This window comes from Sycon ciliatum, chromosome 5 (assembly GCF_964019385.1).
Source record: "Sycon ciliatum chromosome 5, ocSycCili1.1, whole genome shotgun sequence".
NCBI lineage: Eukaryota > Metazoa > Porifera > Calcarea > Leucosolenida > Sycettidae > Sycon > Sycon ciliatum.
The window spans coordinates 3,091,760-3,104,838 of record NC_088647.1 but is presented as its reverse complement, the minus strand read 5'-3'; the positions used below and the strand labels follow the sequence as shown (position 1 = coordinate 3,104,838).

Below are 13,079 nucleotides of genomic sequence, written 5' to 3'. Positions count from 1 at the left end.
GGCAAAAGCCGTGCAGCCCCAATACATGGCTAAAAAAACGTGATTTTTGGACTTGGAGCAAAATTCTGCACACTTTCGCGTGCTTTCATGATACGACAAGTTTTGCACGGTCTGCTCAGATTCAAATACAGTGCTGCCAAAAAATGACAGCATGCAACTTCAAAAAAATCTTTCCTTGCAAGGGCACATTTTCGGCCATAACTCTTGAACGGCTGGTCAGATCGAGACCAAATTTTCAGAGATTTTGCAGCTGTTCATGCTCTTTCAACTGATGTAGCACTCGATATGAATTTACAAATTCAATTTTTCAGGGATTTTACGACCAGGCTGCCCCCTTAAGTGCCATGTAGAGGCGACGGTTCGATACCGGAACGGTTTGACAGCCAAATTTGTACAGACCCAAACCGATCATCAGCGTTGATTGTTCACTCGAAATATGTTTGCGGAAGGCAACTGGCATGTTGAAGTTTGCTCTGAGGCTAGAGTCAATCGAACTGAGCCACTCCTTTGTGTTACCCATTGCCTCCAGCATGCCCAATTTTTCCCTTCAAATCAGAGGTGGCTCCAAACCGGACATGTTTTAGAGTGCCCGTCAAATTCACTCTGGGTCTGAAATTAGGTAATTGCTATCGCTCCACGACGGCCAGTACAGAGTAGCAATAAGCCTTGTGTGTGCTTCCATTGGTTGTGATTGGTATGCGGTGCTTTATTGGCTAGAGGCGAGCCGCTGTTTACCTGCGACAAGAAGTTGATTTTTCTAAAGTCGTAAAACTCAAGTCGCAGTACAAAGCAACACGTCAAAAACTCACCTGCTTGGTATGGCGCTTCTGGTCATCGCAGAGCCGTGAAATTTTGGCTCAGAGTACATGTATAACACATCGTAGTCTCACTGTGACATGTTTTCTAATCAAAATACCAAGAGAGAAAGTGAATATTGAGTCCGTTCCGGTTTGCAACCTGTGTCCTATTTGAAACCGTCGCCTCTACATGTAACTGTTTATACTACAGACTTGCTGTACAGTGTAGTCTACTCTCAGTGACATGCCCCCTTCCTTTTTGGTCTTATCTGGGACGTAAACCTGACGTGACCGACCCTGCTGGTCTCGTACGAGTACGGATGAGTGAAGTGACCCGAGTACGGATGAGTGAAGTGACCCGAGTACGGATGAGTGAAGTGACCCGAGTACGGATGAGTGAAGTACGGATGAGTGAAGTGACCCGAAACTAATTGGCCTAGTACTAGAAAGTAATGTTACTATTGTTAGTAAGTGTTGTAGAAGCTGCCATGTATTATCATGATTATGTGATAGAACTTAGAAGACCGTCGACTTCGTAACGGGCAAATACAAATTCCAATACTTTCTGTATCGACCTGCAACAACAGAAAAATCAGTTCAGCTTACCGAAGACGGTGTTGGTCGGGTTCATGGCCACCTGGTTCTTGGCTGCGTCACCGATGAGACGCTCGGTATCGTTGAAGGCCACATAGCTAGGCGTGGTACGGTTGCCCTGGTCGTTGGCGATGATCTCCACTTTGCCGCGCTGGAAGACACCGACGCAGGAGTACGTCGTGCCCAAATCGATTCCGATGGCACTCATCGCGAAGGACAGAGAGAGCGTTTACACAATGTGGAGTCAGGCACCGCAAAGACTAACTGACTGCAGAAAATCAAGGAAATCTCCTGAAATGCCTGAGGAAAGTTAGTCACTCCAGTAGTATCTGCTCGTAGCGCGGAGAAAGAGAACAACGATCAGGCGACCGATCCGTGCACTCGAGTCGCGAACCCTACGGGTATGGAGACTATGGATCTAGCAACAAGACAGTAATGTTACATTATGCCTATTTATGGTAGACTTCAAAGCATCCTTCATGTACTGATGTAGTCCATGTTTTCAGTCCGGATTATGATCCATTGTCCCACGTTGGGTGTCTGCGGGCCGGGACTAGTCGACTGCGCAGCAGGCCAGTATGGAGTGTGGTTTGCTGAGCCGCGGAGCTTGACTTCACGATCCGACGACTACGTGCATCACCAAGACAGGTCCTGTCAAGCACACGGGGGTTTGTCTTCTGCTATGTCGAAAGGTCAACAACATAGTCATTGTTGTTGTAACCAGCGCGGGCTTGCGAATTAGATGGTTTGGAGGCAACAACGTTGTGAATGGCCAACGGTCCTCAGCGTTTGTTCTGCACCTCCATGAGCTACACTGACTCACGCTGCTATCTGGTGCTCACGATGTGTGTTTATCGCGCTGGAAACGGAGCGTCTCTGTACGTTTGTATCCCTGGTGATGTTTGTGCCTGGAGAGCAGTATAAGTGGTGCTCTTCATGCACAATCTTCATCAGCCTACTCAACTGATGAGGGGTGAATTCCCCGAAAGTCGACGAAACACTGTGTATTGAGCAGGGAGTGGTGCTTTCTTGCAGGTTTGCTGAGTGGACGGTTCGATGGACTTCTCGTGTGCTCTGGATGGCAGTCGTACGTCAGTCAAGTGAGAATTCAAGTCGGCAGGAAAACCGCAAGCTCCCATGTATCGAGCAACACACTCTTTCAACATACTGTTACATACATGTAACATAGTCATTGTAGTAATTTTTGTAACTGTTACTGATGTACTGAGTCTGTAGTACACTTTCGCATCAATAGGCTCGGCGACGGCCAGTCATTCCGAGCTCCAATATCGCTGGCGAGACCTACATGTACCTGGTTGTACTACATGTACAAGTCATGTACTTCACTTGAAAACGGGGTTTATTCACAACACCATTGACCAATCGCGTGAAACCGTGAAGTAAGAACCATTACAAAGCAAACGAAGAAAACCCAAATTCGGAAATAAATAGAACTGGGACTCGAAATGTCAGATTGAACACCAAAGCGACAACAGCACTAGCACAGTGTAGACTACAGTGCTAATACTAGTATTAAATAGTCACTTTGCTGTGTTTTTGTAGTACAGTGTAGACTACAGACTTTCAGTGCAGTAATACTAGTATAGTACTAGTAGTAGTAATACTGTAGTCCCTTTGCTGTTTCGAAAATAGCCGAAACAGCTACATGACAATGACTTATGTACCGTATTACCAAGAGTATTAGTCTATTACAATACATGTTCAGCACGTATCACGTCCAGCCTTCACGTTGAAGAAATGTGTCCCAACAGTTTAAAATTACTTTGCTTCCGAAGTGACCGGTTAGAGATTTTATCGCTCTGGATTGGAGGTGTCTCTCTGCAGATTGAGAGCCGATTTTGATTTGAAGTTTTGGATATTGGCTTCGTGGACCACTACCCGGCCAGTTGTGGACACGCCATTGCTGTGGATTATTTCCTTCCCTCGATATTGCAGCGTGAAAGAGGCTGGCTTGGCTTTTCGGTGGCCATTGTTTGCTTCGTCTTGCTGTGTCTTCTTCCTCCTGCGCTACCGAGGTTGTTACCTTCAAAATACTAAGGCAACTGCTAATTCGTTTATTATGTATTATCATGGAAAAGGACCAAAACATGCCAAGCTGAACCAATAACAAGTGCACTGATCAAAACTAATCTCTCACAGGAGACTCCAACACACAACTAAAAGGGGCAAAACACAATGAAGGAAGAACAACGAGAAGCGTAACACGCATGCGTACTAGTACTTCATGCATAGTACAATCATGAAACATCACGGATGACTGCGTTCCCACGCCGGGGTAGCTGACCATGCAATCAATCATAGTAGACAAAGAACATGCACAAAGAACTACAACAATACATCAGACAATCATGTATAGCGAGTGCACTGATGCGCATACAAATCTAACAGAGGTCGGTCCCAGGCGTGAAGGCGTTGCTGGAGCTAGCCAACGCCCGAACACTTCCTGCTGGAGTGGTGTTCAGAGTCAGTCACGTGATGGCGCTAGATCTCAATATTGACCTGGTGATCCTGGAGTTTTCGCAGCTTCAGAAACTAGCTGAGCAGAAGGACATACCTAATTCGTGTGACCTAGCACGCCCAGACTTGGTTGCTACTCTGCGCGAAAATGGTATTGGCACTTATCCCCCAGGTTCGGCGCCCAGCCAATTCCCTGCCTGTGGTGAGAAGTGCCTGCCATCAATGGTACCTTGCCTTGAGAAACTTCAGGATTGCATCGCCAGTCTAACACGTGAACTTGCTGCAGTTTCAGCAACCAGAGATGCAGAGCTAACGAGCTTGCGAAATGATTTACTATCCACACGGGAAAAGGTGAACCAGTTGGAGAACGTTGTTGGCTGTGGTGTGTTAGTCCAGCCTTGCAGAACTCAGAAGACCATGGATCTGGCTGGAGCAGCTCAATGCTCACATACGTCATCCCTCCAAAGCGACAAAGCATCAACAGTAAAAGAGAATGGACAGCTAGCCAAGACACCAGACGTTCCTAGACCATATGCCCAAGTTCTAGCAAATGGGCTCATGGCTGAAACTTCTAGTAGTGCTAGTACTGCCGATAAGGACGACGTATCCTTTCAGCCTGTCATGTCAAGGAATCAGCGCCGTCAAGCCAGGAGGATGACACGGATCCAACCTCACCCCACTGAAATAGAAGAGGTTGGACTCCCTGCAAACAAACAGGCAAAGGAAGAAGCACCACAAAGAAATCCCATCCGTCGCCAGGTATCATCACGTTACGCCAAACCAAACCAGAATGTCCCTGGTTCAGTTCCGTCTCTGAATGCTGCATCCCGCAGTCCGCGAAAGGTCTTCTACTTGGGAGATATTCCGTTTGGTTGTGAGGCAGCGAGTATAGCAGACTGGTGCAGGGAACGCGGTGTTGAAATAGTGCAGTGCTTAATATACTCCTCCGAGTATTTTCGAACTGCCTCCGCCAGAGTGACTGTCGAGGGTACGGATGCCGATACTGTATTCCGGCACACCTTCTGGCCAAACACAATGGGTCATACCGTGAGGGAATGGCGTTTCTATTCTGACCAGCCCACCGGACAATATCTCTCACAATGAATAGTAACCTTGTCTTCCCCAACACTACTGGAACACTGAATCCACTGGCCCGTCCCTTTTATCCTCCCATCCATACTGCCCTTACCATCCTTTCCCTCAACTGCCGCTCAGTGGTCAACAAAGTAGCGGAACTCACTGTTATGTGCAACATCTACTCTCCGGAGGTTATATTATGTTTGTGTGAAACATGGTTGTCCCCTGCCAACCTCTTCTCATTGGCAGGCTACACAGTTCATCGACGGGATCGTCCCACCTCTAATATTCGATCGGCCAATCCTACCAGAGGTTATGGTGGGGTAGCCATATTGGTGAAAGATGGCTCCTTTACATCGGTGAAGCCTCTGGCGAATCTTCAGCAACCGGGCTTGGAGGCCATCTGGCTTGAGCTTCGCACAGCCAACTCACCCCAACGTCCACTCGTAGTCTGCGCCACCTACCGACCTCCTGGTGGTACCATGGCGGATATCCAGGCATATTCTGATGGTCTGGAAGACTGCCTTCTGTCGCTTGATCTACCTGTATCCACACTACTCCTCACCGGTGACTTCAATGCCCATAACTCGAACTGGTTGGCTGGTGATCGGACAACCCCGGTGGGTCAGTGCCTTGAAACCGCCTTCAGGTGCTTCGGATTAGAGCAACTGGTCAACTTCCCTACGCACTGGAGCCCAAGTGGCCGGTCATCTTGCTTGGACCTCATCGTCACAAATTCACCCCAGCAGTTCCTCTCCGTTGATTCAGCCGCTCCACTGGGTAGCTCTGACCACGTGCAGCTCATCTGTCGAGTCCGTCTCCCTGTCACGTCCAAAAATCCAACCCTACAACATCACTTCCTCCCAACATCTACCCCTACACCCCCAGGTTATAATTTCAAGTTGGTGCCACGTTGCGTATGGGATGACCTGAATGCTGAACTTGCTGATGTCCACTGGAAATGTCACCTCCGCAGCTCGCACGTGGATGACGCTCTTTCGTCTTTCCACTCTATTCTTAGCAGGGCCATGGAGAAGCACCTCGGGTACTTCTCCCGGCGTCCACTCTCCCCCTCATGCCGACGTTTAGGTCAGCCACCTTGGGTTGATGCCCCCCTCCGTGCCGCCATTAAGGCAAAGCACGATTTCTACAGTGTGTGTAAGAAATACCCAACCCAGCTTAACATGCATGTATATCGATCTCAACGGAACTTGGTGAAGAGTCTGACTCGATCGAAATACCGGGGATACATTCGGTCCGTACAAGCTACGCTGCAGGACAAAAACCGCCCATCACTGTTTCAGTTCGTGAGCAAATTAAAAAATCATAAAGTATCTCGTGACATCCCGACACTCACCATTAGTTCTACACAGCAGGCTACTACCTCTTCAGCTAAAGCCACTGCATTGAACTCTCAGTTCGCCTCAGTGGCCGTGCCTGATGACCCTTCTCTACCCATTCCCCCCATTCCCCCCATTGCCGAGGAGTCGGGTGAGGCTGACCGCCTCACATCTGTCTTTACTACGACTGCTGCCATCCGAAGTTACATTCGAAAGCTCCCGTCTGACAAGGCGCCAGGCCCAGACGGCATCACTAATCTGGTATTAAAGTCCCTTGCGCCCTCAATAGCATACCCCTTATGTCTGATTTTCAACCTATCATTCCGCACTGGTCGTTTTCCCTCTGCATGGAAAACAGCTAATGTTATACCGATCTACAAGAAAGGGTCCCGCCACGAAGCATCAAACTACCGTCCGATATCTCTACTGTCCTGTGTTTCCAAACTCTGTGAGCGCGTTTTCTACGACCAATTGTACTGTCATGTCTCGTCACGTTTGAGTTCAGCTCAGTCCGGATTTCGCAGAGGCGATTCTACCACCCTCCAGCTGACGCGCCTGGTGCAATTAGTGTGTCGACATCGGGATGCTGGAGACCTAGTCGGGATCTGTTTTTTCGATCTTGCCAAGGCCTTCGATACCGTCTGGCACCGGGGGCTCTTGGCCAAGCTTCGTGGATCGTTTACTGTAGACGGCAATCCCCTGCTATTGCTGACATCTTACCTAACTGGGCGAACGCAGTACGTCACGGTACATGGGACGTCCTCAGCCGACACAACAGTACTATCCGGAGTTCCCCAGGGTTCCATCCTCGGCCCCCTTCTTTTTATTTTATACGTCAATGATCTGCCCGCAGCTGCCCCGGGCACATCACTATTCGCAGACGACACAACGCTCCTACGGGCATCTCCTAACATCACTGGCCTGATGAGTAACCTAGCTAACGGGATTCAAAGAGTAATTTCCTGGATGTCGTCTTGGCGGTTATCGCCCAATCTGTCTAAAACTAAAATCATGCTCTTTCCTTCTCAGCCTGATGTTCCGCCCCTCCTCCATCCCACTTTCCCCCAGCCTAAAGACATAGTCTCCAGCCATAAGCATCTTGGCATTTTCATTGACTCTAATCTTTCATGGGAACCCCACATCGATCACATATGTAAACGATCAAGTTCATCTTAAGGAATCCTCTCTTCTCACTGTTACCATCTCCCAATCTCTTGTAAACTCCTCTTTTACTCAGCTTACATACGCCCCATTTTTGATTATGCAGATACTGCTTGGGCTGGAATTTCCACAACCCGTGCTGAAAAGCTCGAAATTCAGCACAAAAAAGTTCTAAAAATCCTCCTCCGGAAACCCCGCATGCTCCCATCTTCCACCCTTTATGCCCTTGCTCACACTACCCCTTTGTCTAAGAGACGTAATTCACATCTTGTCACCCTTATCCATTCTCTCAAACTCAATCTGTGTCCACCTCACCTCCACTGTTTCAACTGGTTTTCTTCCCGTAGCACGAGAAACTCCCTTTCCCTTCCGAAACCCAAGTCCTCCTTTCTACTTCACTCTCCCCTTTTCACTGCGTACTCTGCGTGGCTGGCACTTCCCCAAGAAGCTAAGGACCTTTCTTCCCTCCGCCTTTTTAAGAGCCTTGTCGCGCCTTGACTTTGATTTTGTGTTTCTCATTTTGTTGCCATCACTACTTATCCATGCCGGTTCTATTTTTTCTTCTCCTCCCCTTCTCCCTTCCTTGCCGTGGTTGGCTAACACCCTCTCTCTTTGTATTGACCGGTGTTCTCACTGTGCTATGAGATGCTGCAATAAATAAATAAATAAATAAATGTAACCCCACGGTCCCCCAGGGGGGTTATGTACTCTTGGTATTACCGGTACATGTACCGCCAATAAATGTACAGCACTTTTATTTTTCAAATGTGATCAGACCTGTACTACTATGAAACTGGACTAGTATTGGAAACGTGTACTTTTATTCGGATTCTGGAAAGATTGATTGCCTGAGCTGAGGCGGGTGGTAAACGTAAACAAATCGCGATATGATACTGTACCGGTAAGGCTGTAAAATGTATCCAACCATGGCAAAAACAGTGTAGAAAGACACAATAATTATAGTGAATGTGAAGGTATGAACTCAGTTGGTGAGCCAAGGAAAACATGGAAATTTTCTGTCCCCGGGGAAAATTGCGATTCCGCGGCCGCGTTTTTTCCGCGTTTTTTGCGATTTTTAAAAGACCGCGTTTTCCGCGATTTTCCCACGTTTTTTGAACTTTTTTGTTGCACTACACGTACACACAGTGCACTGTTCGATCAGCAACGTCTCATCGTGGCGGCTTTTTACTCAAATATGACGAGTGCTTACACCAGAGACTTGTAACTGATTGATTTCACTACATACTCACTGAAAATTGCCGCACATCAATATTATTGACCGCATATTTACCGCATATTTACCGCAAATTCACCGCAAATTATGCCATATTATGCCACGTTTTTTTGCGATTTTTTTCCGCAATTTTCCCCGGGGACAGGGAAATAAGGAAATCAGTCACCAGGCCAGGGGGGCAGAGGCAACAAATTACCATCAGGTTGTCAAGATTAAAACCTCTCTGGACACCAGAGGACCATAATTATCATGTCTTGGTGCAGCTCCTTGGAAAGTAACAGTTCCCCCCAAATGACGCCAAGCATCATGCTCGCCTGCTGAATTTTCATCATAACAAGTCACATCTGGGGTGCCCTGTAAATGGCTATTAAAGAAGCATATGCATGGCCCGCCATAACTTCATAAGGGGCGGACCTATTAAAGAAGCATATGCATGGCCCGCCATAACTTCATAAGGGGCGGAGGCGCTAAGCATCATGAAGCCCTCAGTGACATGGACCACAACAGCCGACAACCGTATGCTCAAAGAACAACTCTGTTAGTTTCCCTGCGTGTGAAGCAATCGCAAGACAACAGCAAAACACAAGAGTAAAGAGGAGGAGAGTGCACGTGTGACCAGCGGGAGAATGAAAGCAGAGATGATAACAATAGGTCTTGTATCAATCACACGGATTATAAAGTCCAGAAGATGTGCATGTCTGAAAAAATAATATTATGACAAGGAATGGGAGCATAAACTGAGTCAAAGTTTTAGGACAGTATTTCGTCAGAACCCGGGACACGTTTTGTTCAACACCACAATAATAAATTAATCAACTTCCTCAATGGTGGGGCCCGAGGCGCTGCTGCTGCTGCCTCCAGCTGGCTGACCACCGGGCATACCACCGGGCATACCACCAGGAGCACCACCAGCACCAGCGTACAGCTTGGTCATGATAGGCGTGCAGACCTTCTCGGCCTCCTTCTGCTGATACTCGTACTCGTCCTTCTCGGCCGACTGGTTCGCGTCGAGCCACTGGATCACTTCACTACACTTGTCAAGAATGGTCTTCTTGTCAGCCTCATCGATCTTGTCCGCGACTTTTTCGTCCTCAATGGAGGTTTTCATGTTGAAAGCATAGCTCTCAAGACTGTTCTTAGCGCCAATACGATCCCTCTGGGCGTCATCTTCTTGGCGGTACTTCTCAGCGTCGTTGACCATACGCTCGATGTCTTCCTTGGAGAGACGGCCCTTGTCATTGGTGATGGTGATCTTGTTCTCCTTGCCGGTGCTCTTGTCAACAGCACTGACGTTGAGAATACCGTTGGCATCGATGTCGAATGTGACCTCGATCTGGGGTACACCACGTGGTGCTGGAGGAATACCGACCAGCTCAAACTTGCCCAGCAAGTTGTTGTCACGGGTCATGGCACGCTCACCTTCATACACCTGGATCAGTACACCGGGCTGGTTATCCGAGTACGTGGTGAAAGTCTGTGTTTGTTTCGTTGGGACGGTGGTGTTGCGCTTGATAAGCGAGGTCATCACACCGCCGGCAGTCTCGATACCCAGCGAGAGAGGTGCAACATCGAGCAGAAGTAGGTCCTGAACGGCCTCACTTTTGTCACCAGACAGAATAGCTGCCTGCACAGCCGCACCATAGGCAACAGCTTCATCAGGATTGATGCTCTTGTTCAGCTCCTTGCCGTTGAAGAAGTCTTGGAGGAGTTTCTGGACCTTTGGAATACGTGTTGAGCCACCAACCAAGACCAAGTCATGGACTTCACCCTTGCCAAGCTTTGCATCGCGCATGGCCTTCTCAACAGGATCAAGGGTGCCACGGAAGAGATCAGCACACAGCTGCAAGTAACATACGGACACAGGCACACAAAAGTAATTAGTTAAACAGATATTCAAGTTGGTCTACAATAAAGGTTACTGGCACGACATTGGCATGATACCAAGACCTGAGTACAATCTAACACAAGCAAAAAACAGATCCAACCGCACATCTCACCTCCTCAAATCGAGCACGAGTGATGGACGTGTAGAAGTCGACGCCCTCGAACAGGGAGTCGATTTCAATGCTTGCTTGCGTGCTCGAGGAGAGCGTGCGCTTCGCCCGCTCGCAGGCAGTGCGGAGGCGACGGACAGAGCGCTTGTTGTTGCCCATGTCCTTCTTGTGCTTTCGCTTGAACTCGGCGAGGAAATGGTTGACAAGTCTGCACAAGCAGAAAAATAGGAAATATAACATGACGGATTATCAAATCACTCAATCATCATGGTCATCTGGGTGCCAGAGAGCAAGCGAAAGCGTGCCAAAGAATGCTAGCCAAAGCAACAGCTAACAAAGAAATCATATCCATACCAGTCCAACAAAAACACACATTATCCAGGCAAGGCTACCGTGGTCAGACACCTTTCAATACCATCATTAATTTTATACCATCCAGTCAGTTATCATAAACACAAAATGCGAAAAGATTTAGCATTGAAGATGCAAGTACAACAATGTCACCCACACAGCTAATGCCATCATGTTGAAAGATACGATATACTGTATAAACCTGACAGGTACAGTCCGCCTGGGTATGATCTGTTGTTGTCAAAGGTAGAAATTGCGTAGCCAAATAGCTGCTAGGCATACTATAGTGATACCGAGATGTTGCTACACTGTATTGTGATGTTTACGGCATGGAATGTACGTACCTGTTGTCAAAATCTTCACCGCCCAAGTGAGTGTCACCAGCCGTGGACTTGACCTCGAAGATGCCATCCTCGATCGTGAGTACAGACACATCGAAGGTTCCGCCGCCAAGATCGAAAATCAGAACGTTGCGCTCACCGCCCTGCTTCTTGTCGAGACCGTACGCAATGGCTGCCGCAGTTGGCTCGTTGATGATACGCAAAACGTTGAGGCCGCAGATGGTGCCGGCATCTTTCGTAGCCTGTCGCTGGGAGTCATTAAAGTAGGCCGGCACGGTGATCACAGCATTGTTGATGCCTTTTCCGAGGTAACCTTCGGCAGTCTCCTTCATCTTGGTCAGCACCATGGAGGAGATCTAAACAAAACCAAGAAGAAGAGTGAAAACAGTACAATCATACTCAATTCTCTTGCAGAGAAAGGTGCTAACCAACGAGCAAGGTATGCTATAATAGAGCATTGAACAAATACAGCAAGTCACCGGCTAAGTTCTTCTGCCTTCCTTCAAATATGCTCGCTATTATGTTGTCACTGTCACTGGCCCAGATGGCTACAAGTAGGGTATGCTGTGAAACATATCCCTTTGCTCACCTGCTGACACAAACTGTGACAACGACTGCACTCTGCAGTCGTCGACTCGATCGAGCGTACGAAACCACTCGCAGGCGGACAAGCCTCCGGTCCGGGTACGAGGGATTTAAAAATGGCCGCCTCAGCCGGAAAACGTGAGAAAAGGCGGGGGGGGGGTCCTGGGACAGAATGCCAAAATAATACACCATTTTTCTAGTATAGAAATACAGACATAATGACCATACGAGAGCCCTTCAAAGATCCCGACGGCGCTGCTGGCATCACTCACCTCTTCTGGGTAGAATGTCTTCTTCTCCGACTTGTACTCGACCTCAATCTTGGGCTTCGAGCCATCGCTAACCACCTCGAAAGGCCAGTGCTTTCGGTCAGACGTCACAGTTGCGTCGTCGAATCGCCGACCGATCAATCGCTTCGCATCTACAGCGTAAATAAAAGAACAAGTGCATGTACATTGAACACCCGCAACTATTATTGCTAGAACTGAACATAGTAGTAGAAAGTTCAGAAGTTGCCATGCATTACGCGATAGAAGACTGTCGACCTCTCAACGGGCAAATACAAATTCCAATACTTTCTGTATCGACCTGCAACAACAGAAAAATCAGTTCAGCTTACCGAAGACGGTGTTGGTCGGGTTCATGGCCACCTGGTTCTTGGCTGCGTCACCGATGAGACGCTCGGTATCGTTGAAGGCCACATAGCTAGGCGTGGTACGGTTGCCCTGGTCGTTGGCGATGATCTCCACTTTGCCGTGCTGGAAGACACCGACGCAGGAGTACGTCGTGCCCAAATCGATTCCGATGGCACTCATGGCGAGGTAGTGAGGTTATTGGTAAGAAATAAAGGGGAAAAGGAGGATAGGGAAACAAAACTAAACGTCCTCACTCTCAACTCAAGGAAATGTACGCGAATATCGTGCCAAAGCCGCTTGCGCCTGGCTTTTATTCCACTACGGCACTAGCTTTCATCGAGCAGGGTGTGAGCACGTGGGTTTGGGTGGTGCATGCTGGCATATCGGCGGGGCATTATCGCATAGTCAGCATCGGGCTGGAACACTCGCGAACTTTGGCGAACATCCCACCTGAATGTTCTCGATCGATGCTTCGCCTGATTTCTTGAAGCG

The 13,079-nt window shown here is 48.3% G+C and overlaps 2 protein-coding genes across 2 annotated transcripts in view; both read right to left on the bottom strand.

The window, feature by feature from the left end:
• The window catches only part of LOC135817191 (heat shock cognate 71 kDa protein-like), a 30,012-nt gene extending 28,211 nt beyond the window's left edge, over positions 1-1,801 (bottom strand). The window contains exon 1 of the mRNA XM_065330321.1: positions 1,404-1,801. Within this exon, the coding sequence (XP_065186393.1) occupies positions 1,404-1,599 (196 nt within the window). The 5' untranslated portion in view covers positions 1,600-1,801. The remainder of the gene's footprint in view (positions 1-1,403) is intronic.
• A 7,402-nt stretch (positions 1,802-9,203) lies between these two features.
• On the bottom strand, positions 9,204-12,874 carry LOC135817190 (heat shock cognate 71 kDa protein-like). The gene is made up of 5 exons (XM_065330320.1): positions 12,572-12,874; positions 12,225-12,373; positions 11,371-11,723; positions 10,679-10,883; positions 9,204-10,521 (listed from the first exon to the last, which is right to left on the bottom strand). Exons 1-5 carry the CDS (start codon positions 12,765-12,767, stop codon positions 9,490-9,492), a joined length of 1,935 nt encoding a protein of 644 aa, XP_065186392.1. The 5' UTR covers positions 12,768-12,874; the 3' UTR covers positions 9,204-9,489.
• Between the last annotated feature and the right edge of the window lie 205 nt (positions 12,875-13,079).

Coding starts and splice junctions, on each gene's coding strand:
- LOC135817190 (XM_065330320.1), bottom strand. CDS start 12,767: ATGAGTGCCATCGGAATCGATTTGGGCACGACGTACTCCTGCGTCGGT. Junction 12,374..12,571: donor CCCGACCAACACCGTCTTCG/GTAAGCTGAACT, acceptor TTTACGCTGTAG/ATGCGAAGCGATTGATCGGT. Junction 10,522..10,678: donor CTCGTGCTCGATTTGAGGAG/GTGAGATGTGCG, acceptor TGTTACTTGCAG/CTGTGTGCTGATCTCTTCCG.